The 17,664-nt window shown below is 42.3% G+C and overlaps 1 protein-coding gene across 2 annotated transcripts in view; it reads left to right on the forward strand.

The window, feature by feature from the left end:
- uba6 (ubiquitin like modifier activating enzyme 6) overlaps window positions 1-17,664 on the forward strand; it is a 57,739-nt gene that overhangs the window by 34,217 nt on the left and 5,858 nt on the right. For both annotated transcript variants that reach the window (XM_076992485.1, XM_076992486.1), the window contains exons 14-23: window positions 12,823-12,966; window positions 13,082-13,149; window positions 13,341-13,419; window positions 13,490-13,570; window positions 13,654-13,731; window positions 13,923-14,104; window positions 15,022-15,127; window positions 15,223-15,312; window positions 15,984-16,064; window positions 16,602-16,730. In XM_076992485.1, coding sequence (XP_076848600.1) covers window positions 12,823-12,966; window positions 13,082-13,149; window positions 13,341-13,419; window positions 13,490-13,570; window positions 13,654-13,731; window positions 13,923-14,104; window positions 15,022-15,127; window positions 15,223-15,312; window positions 15,984-16,064; window positions 16,602-16,730 — 1,038 coding nt within the window. The remainder of the gene's footprint in view (window positions 1-12,822; window positions 12,967-13,081; window positions 13,150-13,340; window positions 13,420-13,489; window positions 13,571-13,653; window positions 13,732-13,922; window positions 14,105-15,021; window positions 15,128-15,222; window positions 15,313-15,983; window positions 16,065-16,601; window positions 16,731-17,664) is intronic.

Genomic DNA, 17,664 nt, shown 5'->3' on the forward strand with positions numbered 1-17,664 from the left:
TATCAAGGCACACAATGATGACCTCATCACTCAAAAAACATGGCCGCCATGAGCCAATTAATTTTTATTTGAATTAATTGGCCATTTGACAGACTTACCATTGGCCAATCAACATGAAACCTCATCACTGTACATATCCCAGGACTATGTGTCATACTGTGCAGTGTTGAAACATTTGGCCACTAGGTGGCGCTATTTGTGAAAATCATACATAACTCCTCCAAATTTTCACTTAGGAACATTCAACTTGTTTCATTTTATACCTTGCAGTAGACCTGACAACTTTGCAATTACAAGTCCTATTAAAAAATGCATACTTTTGTCACATTCATCAATTGTTTGAAAATAGCTCTTTAAGAACTAGTCCTAGGAATTTGATCCAATGATGGCAAAAATGGCATAGGCATAATCTGTAGACACTGTAGTTAACTAAATAAGGAAAAAATGTTGCATTTTTATTTGTCTGATTGGTCAATTTTTCCATTATATCCTTCTGGCCATGCCATAAATGACCTTTATTGCTATAACTCATAAACCATGTAAGTGATCAACTCCCAATTTGAAAGGCTTTTATAGACTGAGGTCCTTGTGAGGTAGGCCAAGTTTGGTTCAAATTGGCCTGTCGGAGGCGCTACAGTACCCAAAAACCTGAGAAATCATAAAAACTCACGCAGCAATCTTGTTATGCAGAATACAGACAAGTAATGGGGCTTGTATGATTCAGATCAATGAGGTCTATAACTTTGCAATTACATCTCATAACAAAAAATGCACTGCCTGACCAGAAATTAACCTTTTATTTCACCAAAATGTCCTATTTCATTACTGAGATTAATGAGATATCAGTATGGTAGTACTTGGCCTCCATCTAGTGGCCATATTCCAGAACTGACTGAAAACTATTGCTCACATGAAATACCACACAAACACACCCAAAGCTGATCTCAGCATGTGGTTTAGCTTTTTGATCTGACTCAATTTCCCAGTACACATTATTTTGATCCTTTTGGGCCTTTAGTGCCTCAGTTGAATTGAATGTTTTGTCACATTGATTTACTTATGCATTTTTTCCACTCAAACAGCTTCTATTCACTTTTGGGTCTAAAGGACCTATTGGGCTTCTTTTTGCCTATTGAGGCCAAGAGGCCAATTTGTTGGTCTAAAAGACCCTTTGGGCTTTTTTGCCTTTTTTTGTGTGAACCCGCCAATCGCCGCTTGCGGCTATATTTATTATTATTTTTCTCCGGATAAAACGCATACTGCAGCCTAAACCGTAAGGCCCAGGAAGACCAAACTTGGCAGACTGGTGTAGTCTGTTTGCGGGACCGTGCTAAAGTACAGAGACCCACATTGGCCTGATGGTGGCGCTATAGCGCAGCATTTTGCGTTTTGGTCCATATCTCCCACCCCGTAGGTCGTAGAAACAAAATTCCACTTCAGGTGCATTCCTTGGCTCCAGACAAACAAAAAAGCCTCAAGAACCATTAAGCTCCGCCTACTTAGATTTTTTGCTAATTTGCATAATATGCAAAACCTACTTTTTTATACTAGTCCCTGGTTTTTCATCGGATTTCTTCAACCTTGGTGTCAAAATATTCAGGAGAATCTCATTATCAAGGAACATCAACAAAACTGTGACATTGGTATACAGTCTGGTTGTCACATGTCAATCAATAGCTCTGAGGCGTGGCCAAATTTACTTCAGCAGCTATATCTCAGCAATGCTTTGACCTATCTTTATGAAAATTTATCAGTTGTTAGGGCACATGACTCAGAGGTCACAGGTCAAAGCTGGCCACGATTGTCCAATAGGGGGCGCTATAACATGGGGAAATTTGTTTCTCAGAAACCATTAGTCACATCAAGCCCAAACTTTACAGGCATCATCAGGGGCCCAAGTGGTATCAAGGCACACAATGATGACCTCATCACTCAAAAAACATGGCCGCCATGAGGCAATTAATTTTTATTTGAATTAATTGGCCATTTGACAGACTTACCATTGACCAATCAACATGAAACCTCATCACTGTACATATCCCAGGACTATGTGTCATACTGTGCAGTGTTGAAACATTTGGCCACTAGGTGGCGCTATTTGTGAAAATCATACATAACTCCTCCAAATTTTCACTTAGGAACATGCAACTTGTTTCATTTTATACCTTGCAGTAGACCTGACAACTTTGCAATTACAAGTCCTATTAAAAAATGCATACTTTTGTCACATTCATCAATTGTTTGAAAATAGCTCTTTAAGAACTAGTCCTAGGAATTTGATCCAATGATGGCAAAAATGGCATAGGCATAATCTGTAGACACTGTAGTTAACTAAATAAGGAAAAAATGTTGCATTTTTATTTGTCTGATTGGTCAATTTTTCCATTATATCCTTCTGGCCATTCCATAAATGACATTTATTGCTATAACTCATAAACCATGTAAGTGATCAACTCCCAATTAGAAAGGCTTTTATAGACTGAGGTCCTTGTGAGGTAGGCCAAGTTTGGTTCAAATTGGCCTGTCGGAGGCGCTACAGTACCCAAAAACCTGAGAAATCATAAAAACTCACGCAGCAATCTTGTTATGCAGAATACAGACAAGTAATGGGGCTTGTATGATTCAGATCAATGAGGTCTATAACATTGCAATTACATCTCATAACAAAAAGTGCACTGCCTGACCAGAAATGAACCTTTTAATTCACCAAAATGTCATTGCATTACTGAGATTAATGAGATATCAGTATGATAGTACTTGGGCTCCATCTAGTTATTATTATTTTTCTCCGCATAAAACGCATACTGCAGCCTAAACCGTAAGGCCCAGGGAGACCAAACTTGGCAGACTGGTGTAGTCTGTTTGCGGGACCGTGCTAAAGTACAGAGACCCACATTGGCCTGATGGTGGCGCTATAGCGCAGCATTTTGCGTTTTGGTCCATATCTCCCACCCCGTAGGTCGTAGAAACAAAATTCCACTTCAGGTGCATTCCTTGGCTCCAGACAAACAAAAAAGCCTCAAGAACCATTAAGCTCCGCCTACTTAGATTTTTTGCTAATTTGCATAATATGCAAAACCTACTTTTTTATACTAGTCCCTGGTTTTTCATCTGATCACCACAATCTTGGTGTCAAAATATTCACAAGAATCTCATTATCAAGGAATATCAACAAAACTGTGACATTGGTATACAGTCTGGTTGTCACATGTCAATCAATAGCTCTGAGGCGTGGCCAAATTGACTTCAGCAGCTATATCTCAGCAATGCTTTGACCTATCTTTATGAAAATTTATCAGTTGTTAGGGCACATGACTCAGAGGCCACAGGTCAAAGCTGGCCACGATTGTCCAATAGGGGGCGCTATAACATGGGGAAATTTGTTTCTCAGAAACCATTAGTCACATCAAGCCCAAACTTTACAGGCATCATCAGGGGCCCAAGTGGTATCAAGGCACACAATGATGACCTCATCACTCAAAAAACATGGCCGCCATGAGCCAATTAATTTTTATTTGAATTAATTGGCCATTTGACAGACTTACCATTGGCCAATCAACATGAAACCTCATCACTGTGCATATCCCAGGACTATGTGTCATACTGTGCAGTGTTGAAACATTTGGCCACTAGGTGGCGCTATTTGTGAAAATCATGCATAACTCCTCCAAATTTTCACTTAGGAACATTTAACTTGTTTCTTTTTATACCTTGCAGTAGACCTGACAACTTTGCAATTACAAGTCCTATTAAAAAACGCATACTTTTGTCACATTCATCAATTGTTTGAAAATAGCTCTTTAAGAACTAGTCCTAGGAATTTGATCCAATGATGGCAAAAATGGCATAGGCATAATCTGTAGACACTGTAGTTAACTAAATATGGAAAAAATGTTGCATTTTTATTTGTCTGATTGGTCAATTTTTCCATTATATCCTTCTGGCCATGCCATAAATGACCTTTATTGCTATAACTCATAAACCATGTAAGTGATCAACTCCCAATTTGAAAGGCTTTTATAGACTGAGGTCCTTGTGAGGTAGGCCAAGTTTGCTTCAAATTGGCCTGTCGGGGGCGCTACAGCACCCAAAAACCTAAGAAATCATAAAAACTCATGCAGCGATGCTGTTATGGAGAATACAGACAAGTAATGGGGCTTGTATGATTCAGATCAATGAGGTCTATAACATTGCAATTGCATCTCATAACAAAAAGTGCACTGCCTGACCAGAAATGAACCTTTTATTTCACCAAAATATCCTATTTCATTTCTGAGATTAATGAGATATCAGTATGGTAGTACTTGGGCTCCATCTAGTGGCCAAACACCAGAACTGACTGAAAACTATTGCTCACATGAAACACCACACAAACACACACAAAGCTGATCTCAGCATGTGATTTAGTTCTGTGATCTGAATCATTTTGCCAATACACATTATTTTGATCCTTTTGGGCCTTTAGTGCCTCAGTTGAATTGAATGTTTTGTCACATTGATTTACTTATGCATTTTTTCCACTCAAACAGCTTCTATTCACTTTTGGGTCTAAAGGACCTATTGGGCTTCTTTTTGCCTATTGAGGCCAAGAGGCCAATTTGTTGGTCTAAAAGACCCTTTGGGCTTTTTTGCCTTTTTTTGTGTGAACCCGCCAATCGCCGCTTGCGGCTATATTTCTTTCTTATTATTATTCTTTGTCCCATTTTTTGACCTAAAACGTATTGTGCAGCCTAGACCGTAATGCCTAGAAACCCCAAACTTGGCAAAAAGGTTCAGTTAACTCCAAGGACCAGATTCCCATACAGGGACCCAAATTGGCCTGATGGTGGCGCTATAGCAGACCATATTGACTTTTTGTCCATATCTCCTACACCGTAAGTCCTAGAACCAAAATTCCAGTTCCTATACATTCCTTGACTAAATTCAATAGGACAATTAATATACAACCATTAAGCTCCGCCCACTTAGATTTCGAGTTAATTTGCATAATGTGCAAAATCACACACATATTTGAGCGCAAACTAGTCCCTGGATTTTTCACATACATGCACATATGTGGTATCAAAACGTTCAGAAGAGTCTGAACTTTAAAATCTATCCAACAAAAATGCTAATTTCTTCACTACCTAGTCAGTATAAGCCAATCAAATGAGGAGGCGTAAATTCAATAGTAAATTTTGCGCATATGGAGCTCTAACTTAAGAAAACTTGCATGTAATGAGATGGCACTTCACAGACAGCTTCCCTGTGAGGGTCTGGGGCAGCTCGCAGAGGTTGCCATACCTCACCTGCTAGGGGGCGCTATAACATGCAAAAATTTGCCCCATGCACTCAGATTGGCCGATCCACATGAAACTTGGCAGACATCATCTATGGGCCTCTGGGAACCAGGTCCTAAAGCAGACACTCCATACTTCCAAAATGGCTGACGTAATCGGCCAATCAGTGATCGGCACGCGTTTGACAGGCTTACCATTGGTCGATCTGCACGAAACCTCTTGGGTGTGGACAAGTGCACGCCCCCTATGACATAATCCAGCCAGGTGTCGATTGGCCACTGGGGGGCGCTATTGCAAAAAAAGCAAGTGCATCCCCTACATAATTCCACTTGGGAACATGCAATTGGACTCTTTTGATTCCTTGCAGTAGTGCGAACAACTTTCCCATTACATGTCCTATTAAAAAATGCACAGTTTATTTACAGTTAATAATAGTTTGAAATCATCACTTTTCATACTCCTCCTAGGATTTTCATACTATCATGTCAAGCAAAGTCTTATAATACTCTACAGAGTGTGAAATCAAAAAACAATCTAAAGATTTTGGATTTGAGGACACTTATACCTGCTAAATATTTTTTTAATGGACAGCATCGATACATATAATATTCATATTCTTAAAGCTCTTTCATATTTTACCCAATTCTGACCAAAATGCACAAGCCCATTCAGAATCCCATCCTGAACAAATTTGTCAAGTTTCATCTAAATCGGTTATCGTATGGCTCTACAGTGCAGTATTATATACAATGCATAAGAATGCATGTAAAGTCCCTCTGTCACCTTCTCCTTCTCACACGCACGCAAGCTGAAACTCACACTCTCAGTCTCTCTCACACTCTCACCCACATTCCCCCTCCCATCTCTGTGCCCTAAGTAAACATTGCTCTGGCTACCTAGATCTCTCTGTGTCTATTAACCAGGCACACGCACATACAGGCGCAAGCAGGCCTTCCTATAGCATTCACAATGACACTTCCCTAGCCATACCCACCCATATCTCAGTGACTAACACATGCTCATACAAACTGATATTTGGCTTCTTTTTTGTCTCTCTCTCACACAAACACAGACACACACACCTTTATACCTATATGTATGTATAGTTTCTATGTATACTTATGTATGTATGTATTAGTATATGTTGTCATAGTTTGAGTACATACACTACCACACACACACACACACTTCTACCTAAATGTATGTAGTTTGTATGCATATCTATAGTATATGTATAGTATATGTAAGTCATGCCAGTGATGTCAGTCATATCAGTCATGCCAGTCATGTTCTGCCAGTCATGTCATGCCAATCATTTCAGTCCAGTCATATCAGTCATTTCAGTCCAGTCATATCAGTCATGTCAGTCAAATCATCAAATCATTACAGTCATGCCAGTTATGTCAGTCATATCAGTCATGTTAATTTTGTTCGTCATGGCAGTGATGTCATTCCAGTCATGCCAGTCATGTCAGTCATGTAATGCCAGGCTTTGCAGACTACATTCATACTTTGAATACATGGGCAGTCATGTTAGGCATGCTAGGTGTGTAAAGAGTGAATTAACAAAGCATAGTCTCTGGCTCCCTCAATCTATCTCTGTCGGTGATATACAGGCCCAATCATGTATAGACACATGCAGGCCTTCCTATATTGTTCACATAGATGCAGCCCTAGTCTTATTATTATTATTTTTCAGGCTGTAAAACGCATACTGCAGCCTAGACCGTAAGGCCCAGAAACACCAAACTTGGCAGACAGTTGCACCAGAGGTGCAATGAGGGAAACCCAGACAATGACCCACATTGGCCTGATGGTGGCGCTATAGCGCAGCATTTTGTGTTTTGGTCCATATCTCCTACACCGTAGGTCATAGAAACGAAATTCCACTTCTGATGGATTCCTTGGCTCAAACCAAACAAAAAAGCCTCAAGGACCCTTTAGCTCCGCCCACTTAGATTTCGAGTTAATTTGCATAATGTGCAAAATCGCACACATCTTTGAGCCCAAACTTGTCCCTGGATTTTTCACATACATGCACATATGTGGTATCAAAACGTTCAGAAGAGTCTGAACTTTAAAATCTATCCAGCAAAAATGCTAATTTCATCACTACCTAGTCAGTATAAGCCAATCAAATGAGAGGGTGTAAACTCAATAGTAAATTTTGCGCATATGAAGCTCTAACTGCAGAAAACTTGCATGCAATGAGATGACACTTCACAGACAGCTTCCCTCTGAGGGTCTGGGGCAGCTCGCAGAGGTTGCCATACCTCACCTGCTAGGGGGCGCTATAACATGCAAAAATTTGCCCCATGCACTCAGATTGGCCGATCCACATGAAACTTGGCAGACATCATCTATGGGCCTCTGGGAACCAGGTCCTAAAACAGACATGCCATACTTCCAAAATGGCTGACGTAATCGGCCAATCAGTGATCGGCACGCGTTTGACAGGCTTACCATTGGTCGATCTGCACGAAACCTCTTGGGTGTGGAAAAGTGCACACCCCCTATGACATAATCCAGCCGGGTGTCGATTGGCCACTGGGGGGCGCTATTGCAAATAAAGCAAGTATATCCCCTACATAATTCCACTTGGGAACATGCAATTAGACTCTTTTGATTCCTTGCAGTAGTGCGAACAACTTTCCCATTACATGTCCTATTAAAAAATGCACAGTTTATTTACAGTTAATAATAGTTTGAAATCATCACTTTTCATACTCCTCCTAGGATTTTCATACTATCATGTCAAGCAAAGTCTTATAATACTCTACAGAGTGTGAAATCAAAAAACAATCCAAAGATTTTGGATTTGAGGACACTTATACCTGCTAAATATTTTTTTAATGGACAGCATCGATACATATAATATTCATATTCTTAAAGCTCTTTCATATTTTACCCAATTCTGACCAAAATGCACAAGCCCATTCAGAATCCCATCCTGAACAAATTTGTCAAGTTTCATCTAAATTGGTTATCGTATGGCTCTACAGTGCAGTATTATATACAATGCATAAAAATGCATGTAAAGTCCCTCTGTCACCTTCTCCTTCTCACACGCACGCAAGCTGAAACTCACACTCTCAGTCTCTCTCACACTCTCACCCACATTCCCCCTCCCATCTCTGTGCCCTAAGTAAACATTGCTCTGGCTACCTAGATCTCTCTGTGTCTATTAACCAGGCACACACACATACAGGCGCAAGCAGGCCTTCCTATAGCATTCACAATGACACTTCCCTAGCCATACCCACCCATATCTCAGTGACTAACACATGCTCATACAAACTGATATTTGGCTTCTTTTTTGTCTCTCTCTCTCACACAAACACACAGACACACACACCTTTATACCTATATGTATGTATAGTTTCTATGTAAACTTATGTATGTATGTATTAGTATATGTTGTCATAGTTTGAGTACATACACTACCACACACACACACACACACACACACACACACACTTCTACCTAAATGTATGTAGTTTGTATGCATATCTATAGTATATGTATAGTATATGTAAGTCATGCCAGTGATGTCAGTCATATCAGACATGCCAGTCCAGTCATGTCAGTCATATCAGTCATGTCAGTGATGCCAGTCATGTAAGTCATGTCATGCCAATCATTTCAGTCCAGTCATATCAGTCATTTCAGTCCAGTCATATCAGTCATTTCAGTCAAATCATCAAATCATTACAGTCATGCCAGTTATGTCAGTCATATCAGTCATGTTAATTTTGTTCGCCATGGCAGTGATGTCATTCCAGTCATGCCAGTCATGTCAGTCATGTAATGCCAGGCTTTGCAGACTACATTCATACTTTGAATACATGGGCAGTCATGTTAGGCATGCTAGGTGTGTAAAGAGTGAATTAACAAAGCATAGTCTCTGGCTCCCTCAATCTCTCTCTGTCGGTGATATACAGGCCCAATCATGTATAGACACATGCAGGCCTTCCTATATTGTTCACATAGATGCAGCCCTAGCCAGATGTGCTGTTTCTGTGTCTCCCTTTCTGACACATGCAGATGTCATTACACACTATCTGTAGAGCACACACTGGCCAAACCCAAACAGCTTCTTTTCACTTTTAGGTCTAAAGGACCTTTTGGGCTTCCTTTTGCTTATTGTGTGTGTGAACCCGCCTATCGCCGCTTGCGGCTATATTTTTCTTATTCTTTTGCCCATTTTTTGACCTAAAACGCATTGTGCAGCCTAGACCGTAATGCCTAGAAACCCCAAACTTGGCAAAAAGGTTCAGTTAACTCCAAGGACCAGATTCCCATACAGGGACCCAAATTGGCCTGATGGTGGCGCTATAGCAGACCACATTGACTTTTTGTCCATATCTCCTACACCGTAGGTCCTAGAACCAAAATTCCAGTTCCTATGCATTCCTTGACTAAATTCAATAGGACAATTAATATACAACCATTAAGCTCCGCCCACTTAGATTTCGAGTTAATTTGCATAATGTGCAAAATCACACACATCTTTGAGCGCGAACTAGTCCCTGGATGTTTCACATACATGCACATATGTGGTATCAAAACGTTCAGAAGAGTCTGATCTTTAAAATGTATCCAACAAAAATGCTAATTTCTTAACTACCTAGTCAGTATAAGCCAATCAAATGAGGGGGCGTAAATTCAATAGTAAATTTTGCACATATGGAGCTCTAACTTAAGAAAACTTGCATGTAATGAGATGGCACTTCACAGACAGCTTCCGTGTGAGGGTCTGGGGCAGCTCGCAGAGGTTGCCATACCTCACCTGCTAGGGGGCGCTATAACATGCAAAAATTTGCCCCATGCACTCAGATTGGCCAATCCACATGAAACTTGACAGACATCATCTATGGGCCTCTGGGAACCAGGTCCTAAAGCAGACATGCCATACTTCCAAAATGGCTGACGTATTCGGCCAATCAGTGATCGGCACGCGTTTGACAGGCTTACCATTGGTCGATCTGCACGAAACCTCTTGGGTGTGGACAAGTGCACGCCCCCTATGACATAATCCAGCCGGGTGTCGATTGGCCACTGGGGGGCGCTATTGCAAAAAAAGCAAGTGTATCCCCTACATAATTCCACTTGGGAACATGCAATTGGACTCTTTTGATTCCTTGCAGTAGTGCGAACAACTTTCCCATTACATGTCCTATTAAAAAATGCACAGTTTATTTACAGTTAATAATAGTTTGAAATCATCTTTTCATACTCCTCCTAGGATTTTCATACTATCATGTCAAGCAAAGTCTTATAATACTCTACAGAGTGTGAAATCAAAAAACAATCCAAAGATTTTGGATTTTAGGACAATTATACCTGCTAAATATTTTTTTAATGGACAGCATCGATACATATAATAGTCATATTCTTAAAGCTCTTTCATATTTTACCCAATTCTGACCAAAATGCACAAGCCCATTCAGAATCCCATCCTGAACAAATTTGTCAAGTTTCATCCAAATCGGTTATCGTATGGCTCTACAGTGCAGTATTATATACAATGCTTAAAATGCATGTAAAGTCCCTCTGTCACCTTCTCCTTCTCACACGCACGCAGGCTGAAACTCACACTCTCAGTCTCTCTCACACTCTCACCCACATTCCCCCTCCCATCTCTGTGCCCTAAGTAAACATTGCTCTGGCTACCTAGATCTCTCTGTGTCTATTAACCAGGCACACACACATACAGGCGCAAGCAGGCCTTCCTATAGCATTCACAATGACACTTCCCTAGCCATACCCACCCATATCTCAGTGACTAACACATGCTTATACAAACTGATATTTGGCTTCTTTTTTGTCTCTCTCTCACACAAACACACAGACACACACACCTTTATACCTATATGTATGTATAGTTTCTATGTATACTTATGTATGTATGTATTAGTATATGTTGTCATAGTTTGAGTACATACACTACCACACACACACACACACTTCTACCTAAATGTATGTATAGTTTGTATGCATATCTGTACAGTCATAACAGTCATGTCAGTCCAGTCATATCAGTCATGTCATTACAGTCATGTCACTCATTCCAGTTATGTCAGTCATATCAGTCATGTTACTTTTGTTCATCATGCCAGTGATGTCATTTCAGTCATATCAGTTATGTCAGTCATGCCAGTCATGTCAGTCATGTTATGGCAGGCTTTGCAGACTACATTCATACTTTGAATACACGGGCAGTCATGTTAGGCGTGCAAGGTGTGCAAGGAGTGAATTAACAACGCATAGTCTCTGGCTCCCTCAATCTCTCTCTGTTGGTGATATACAGGCCCAATCATGTATGGACACATGCAGGCCTTCCTATATTGTTCACATAGATGCAGCCCTAGCCAGATGCGCTATTTCTGTGTCTCCCTTTCTGACACACGCAGATGTCATCACACACTATCTGTAGAGCACACACTGGCCAAACCCAAACAGCTTCTTTTCACTTTTAGGTCTAAAGGACCTTTTGGGCTTCCTTTTGCCTATTGAGGCCAAAATATGCCTATTTGTGTGTGAACCCGCCAATCGCCGCTTGCGGCTATATTTACTATTTAAAAACGTTCGTATCCGTTGCTTCTGAGTGTCGGCCTTTTTATGGAAACAGTGGCGGCTACTCTGGTCGCAAAACCAAACGTGAATTCGCCAGTTTGGGAGCATTTCGGCTTTCAACCGAATGAAAAGATAGAGCCGGACAATTTAGACGAGGCAATATGCAAAATCTGTGCGCGAAAGGTTGCTGTGAAACGGGGAAACTAAGAGACATGCCGAGCTCACGCGCTACCTACACGAGCCCGTAGACTCTAACGCAGATCCCCTCGCCTGGTGGCGCGACAACCAGGCTAGATTTCCTCTGCTTTCTAAAGTGGCCCGCAAGTACATGTGTATTTGTGCAACGAGCACACCATCAGAGAGAGTTTTTAGTGCTGCCGGAAACATTGTTACCCCACTTAGATCCTCTCTGAAACCACATAAGGTGAGCATGTTGGTGTCATGTTGGAACATGATAACGCCGGACTAAACCTAGACTTTATTACTAAAGGAAGGGTTTCGTTTTCCTTCATTTTTAAAAACGAATTCTGATCTCATGTGCTCAAGTTTTTTTTTTTTGCACAGCATAGATCAATCGTAGGCTATAAGTTGGACTTTGTTTCCATGAAAGTAAAGGATCGTTCTTATTGCGCGTCATTAGCCTTACGTGCTCTGCATTTAACAATAAGGACTGTTTCATTTGTCCTACAACTGTGTCGTCTTTGTTATAAAAATATAATATTCTTAATAACGATTGCAATAAAACGTGTTTATAATAGCACTTAAATCAGGATATGTTTGTGAAAACAACAAAAATGGCGATAATACAGCATATCGCGGTGTGGAGCACCGTTAATTTACCGCAGTGGAAATTCTTACACCGCGACAGCCCTAGTTCCCCCAGCCTAGTGTTTGCTGACTGTAACACAGTTCCTCACAACTCTGATATCCCTCCTCTGTGTGTGTGTGTGTGTGTGGGCGTGGCCAGGTGTGTGTGAATGAGGCGCTGGTGCGGGGCGTGGCACGATGTGCGAGGGGCTGTCTTACCCCACTGGCGGCGGCAGTGGGCGGCATCGCCAGCCAGGAAGTGCTGAAGGCTCTCACTGGAAAGTTCACGCCCCTTCAGCAGTGGGTGGGTCAAAGGTCAACTCCATCCAGAAGTAGTTATGCTGTTCTTGTTGTGTCATCAGTTGGGTGTTTCTGTATTTCCATCTTTTGTGTGTGTGTGTGTGTGTGTTTGTGTGTAGTTTTATCTGGATGCTTTAGAGTTGGTTCAGCCACTCCAGTCCCTTCCTCTAGAGGAATTTGCATCTAGGTGAGTTTTTCAACACATTCAACACAACAGATGGACACAGAGGCTTCAAGCACGCCAGTCCACACATGTACCAGAATAACTTGTAAGATTGCTAATGTGAGCTTCAGTCATAGAGGCACTGGGAAATTCTGAGAATCGTGTGTGTGTGTGTGTGTGTGTGTGTGTGTGTGTGTGTGTGTGTGTGTGTGTAGAGGGGATCGCTACGACGCACTGAGGGTGTGCATCGGCGAGTCTTTGCTTTCGGAGTTGCACAAGCTCAGAGTTTTCATGGTGAGTGGTGATTGGCTCCTGGGGGTCATGTGACCGTCGAGCGCATGTGAACCGGCCCTCTCGTCTGCAGGTGGGTTGTGGCGCCATTGGCTGCGAGATGCTGAAGAACTTTGCACTGCTCGGCGTGGGATTGGCCGGATGCTCAGGGGAGGTAGGGTCAGGGGTCAGACGCTGCATGTTGATTAGCTGTGTGCGATTGAACTCGTTTTTGAGGGTTTTTTGTTCTTGACACAGATTTGCATCACTGATCCGGATCTCATAGAGAAGTCTAATCTCAACCGCCAGTTCCTTTTCAGACCTCATCATATACAGGTAATTCATTCACTCACTCATGTCTTCATAGTTTCCGTATTTTACTGTTAGTAACTAGTAACTGCTTGTACTCCTGTATATTCTCTCTCTCTCTCTCTCTCTCTCTCTCTCTCTCTCTCTCTCTCTCTCTCTCTCTCTCTCTCTCTCTCTCTCTCTCTCTCTCTCTCTCTCTCTCTCTCTCTCTCTCTCAGCACCCGAAGAGCATCACAGCGGCAGCCGCCACGCTGGAGATCAACCCGGAGCTGCGTCTGGACGCTCACCTGGATAAAGTGTGTCCTGCCACGGAGGACGTCTACAGCGACGCCTTCTACTCCCGCCTCAGCGTGGTGGTCACGGCGCTCGACAACGTGGAGGCCAGAAGATACGTGGACAGGTGGGGCGATGGCTCGTATATACACTTCCCGGTTCTTGGTTTCACCAGTTAATCCCACCTGTTGCTCTAATTAATCCCACTTTAATTTATTGCACTTCAGTTAATGCCACCTGATGGCCTGAGTCGTTGAGTGAAGCCAAGCGATAATTGAGTTAATTTAAGTGATTTCATGGCTCCGACAGATACAGCATTTAAGGAAGATTTGTTAGTCATGTGAATGTATTCAAATTGTACTTTTTATTCAAGTCACTGAAGTGTGGGAGGAAAAAAAAATTCCTTTTTTTGTTCTGTGCATACAAAAATGCAGAAAAACGCAGGATTAGCGTATTTAATGATGTCACTGTTGCCATTACAAACCGTTGTCGCGTAGATAAATTGGAAAGTGTTGGTAATTGATTGTTGTGTTTGGCGCCGCTAACCGTAGCACAGGGAAGCCACAACGATTGGACATTGTCTTGAACTTCATCGTTGTGATGAATATCGCACTAGGGTTGAAGTTTAATCGGAAGTTCCTGTGATGCTGATCTCTTCACGCTAATGATACGTGTGTCCGTTCGTCCGTGTGTTTTTCCTCTGGCCAGCGGTCATACATGACGCTGGGACAGACGTTGACCTCTTGTATGTTTTCTTCAAATCTATGTAAATTTTAAGAATGAGAGGACTGGTGAAGACCTGGAGAATATCTTTGGAGTCAAAGTCAATCTTTTGAATCTTTTTTTTTTTTCTTCTTGCATGATGCCTGATGAATCCAAGAATTAATTTGTTTGTATGCAAAATGAAGTATTTACACTGCAGGAAATCAGTACAAAAGATTTATTTCCAAATGCTTAGACTCAGTATATGGAGAAAAATTGAATGCAGCGAGCTTCTCTTTAAGTCTTAATTGGTCCCTGATTGGTTGCCTTGTGAATTCACAGTCGGTGTGTGTCCAATCAGAAAGCTCTGCTCGACTCTGGTACCATGGGAACGAAAGGCCACACGGAGATCATCGTGCCAAATCTCACCGAGTCCTACAATAGCCATGTGAGTGCTCCTGTGATTGGTGTGCAAGTGCACGTGCACGTGTTTGTTCCTATTGTATGTGTGTGTGTGTTTAATGTGCTTGTTGTGTCTTGTAGAGAGATCCCCCAGAGGAGGAGATTCCTTTCTGCACTCTGAAGTCTTTTCCTGCTGTGATTGAGCATACCATACAGTGGGCCAGGGACAAGGTCAGCACACACACACAAGCACATACACACACACACACACACACATACACACACACACACATACACACACACACACATACACACACACACACACACACACACACACACATACACACACACACACACACACACACACACGCTTATTCCATAACACGTTGTGCGTTATGTCAGTGGGCACCAGTTACTTTCGCTTTTGTGGCTTTAAACCTCTAAATACAGAAAAGGAGATTTAAATAACCTGCTGTATCCCTGTGAGATTAAATAAACTGCTGTATCCCTGTGAGATTAAATAAACTGCTGTATCCCTGTGAGATTATATAACTTGCTGTATCCCTGTGAGATTAAATAAGCTGCTGTATCCCTGTGAGATTAAATAAGCTGCTGTATCCCTGTGAGATTAAATAAGCTGCTGTATCCCTGTGAGATTAAATAAACTGCTGTATCCCTGTGAGATTAAATAAGCTGCTGTATCCCTGTGAGATTAAATTCCCTGACGTATCCCTTCATCGTCTGCATATCGTCGGATTTAAATGTCGACTGCATGTTGAGCTCGTCCTTCCCTTTCACACCCATCTGAAACTGAATTCAAAACCAGTATTTACATACATATATCCACACCACAACAAACAAATCTCATTACCAACTCCTGTTGTCTCCTCTTCTGTGTGCAGTTTGAAAGTGCCTTCTCTCACAAGCCAGCCATGTATAACACGTTCTGGCACAGCCACCTGTCAGCTGAAGCTGTGTTACAGGTGAGTGTGTGTGTGTGTGTGTGTGTGTGTGTGTGTGTGTGTGTGTGTGTGTGTGTGTGTGTGTGTGTGTGTGTGTGTGTGTGTGTGTGTGTTTCCCTCCATTCGGTTGTTGTCTCTTTCCGCCCATGTTCACAGGGGATTCTCGCAGGTCAATTGAGTTCATTTGAGTGTATGCGAGTGCGTTTGAGTGCACGGGGGTTCGTAAGGGAGGGGAGAGTGCACGGCAGCAGGGCTGGTGGGAGCCCGTCACGCTCTGGTGTGCTGCGGGCGGAGAGGTGTTGGGCAGGCGTGTGCTGGCTCATCCTCCTTTAACTTGCCCCCCTGGCAGGCGGAGGGTTGAACGGTGCGAGTGGCCACACGCCGCACGACCACACAGGTCTGCGGTTCCGTGGGTTTCAGTGTAAAACAATATTTAAGAGGAAAGTGTTGCAGTTTTGAATGAGTTAAATTTTATTTGCTGGGATGTCATTTGATTGTGTGTGTGTGTGTGTGTGTGTGTGTGTGTGTGTGTGTGTGTGTGTGTGTGTGTGTGTGTAGAGGATGAAGGCCGGCGAGAGCATGGAAGGGGCGTTTCAGGTGGTGAAGCTGCTAGCTCGTCGTCCAGTGCGCTGGGAGCACTGTCTCACCCTCGCCCGCCTCAAATTCGACAAGTACTTCAAGAGGAAGGTAACGCCTCCACAGCCCAGCACGTCCTGCTTCAGCCCTGCGCTCAGCACGACGCCATCTAGTGGCTGTTCTCCACCATGTCATCGGTGTGTCAGGTGGAGTTACTTTAGAGCAGAACCTAAAAGCCCCCCAAACTGGAAATCTCCTGTCAGAACTCAGTAGTAAGAAACCTGTATTCAGTACTAGTTAGTAAGAAACCTGTATTCAGTACTAGTTAGTAAGAAGCCTGTGGTCAGTACTAGTTAGTAAGATACCTGTATTCAGTACTAGTTAGTAAGAAGCCTGTGGTCAGTACTAGTTAGTAAGAAGCCTGTGGTCAGTACTAGTTAGTAAGAAGCCTGTGGTCAGTACTAGTTAGTAAGAAGCCTGTATTCAGTACTGGTTAGTAAGAAGCCTGTATTCAGTACTGGTTAGTAAGAAGCCTGTATTCAGTACTGGTTAGTAAGAAACCTGTGGTCAGTACTGGTTAGTAAGAAACCTGTGGTCAGTACTGGTTAGTAAGAAACCTGTGGTCAGTACTGGTTAGTAAGAAACCTGTGGTCAGTACTGGTTAGTAAGAAACCTGTATTCAGTACTGGTTAGTAAGAAGCCTGTATTCAGTACTGGTTAGTAAGAAGCCTGTATTCAGTACTGGTTAGTAAGAAGCCTGTATTCAGTACTGGTTAGTAAGAAACCTGTGGTCAGTACTGGTTAGTAAGAAACCTGTGGTCAGTACTGGTTAGTAAGAAACCTGTGGTCAGTACTGGTTAGTAAGAAACCTGTGGTCAGTACTGGTTAGTAAGAAGCCTGTATTCAGTACTGGTTAGTAAGAAGCCTGTATTCAGTACTGGTTAGTAAGAAGCCTGTATTCAGTACTGGTTAGTAAGAAACCTGTGGTCAGTACTGGTTAGTAAGAAGCCTGTTGTCAGTACTGGTTAGTAAGAAGCCTGTGGTC

Source organism: Brachyhypopomus gauderio, unplaced genomic scaffold (assembly GCF_052324685.1).
Source record: "Brachyhypopomus gauderio isolate BG-103 unplaced genomic scaffold, BGAUD_0.2 sc94, whole genome shotgun sequence".
Taxonomy (NCBI): Eukaryota; Metazoa; Chordata; class Actinopteri; order Gymnotiformes; family Hypopomidae; genus Brachyhypopomus; species Brachyhypopomus gauderio.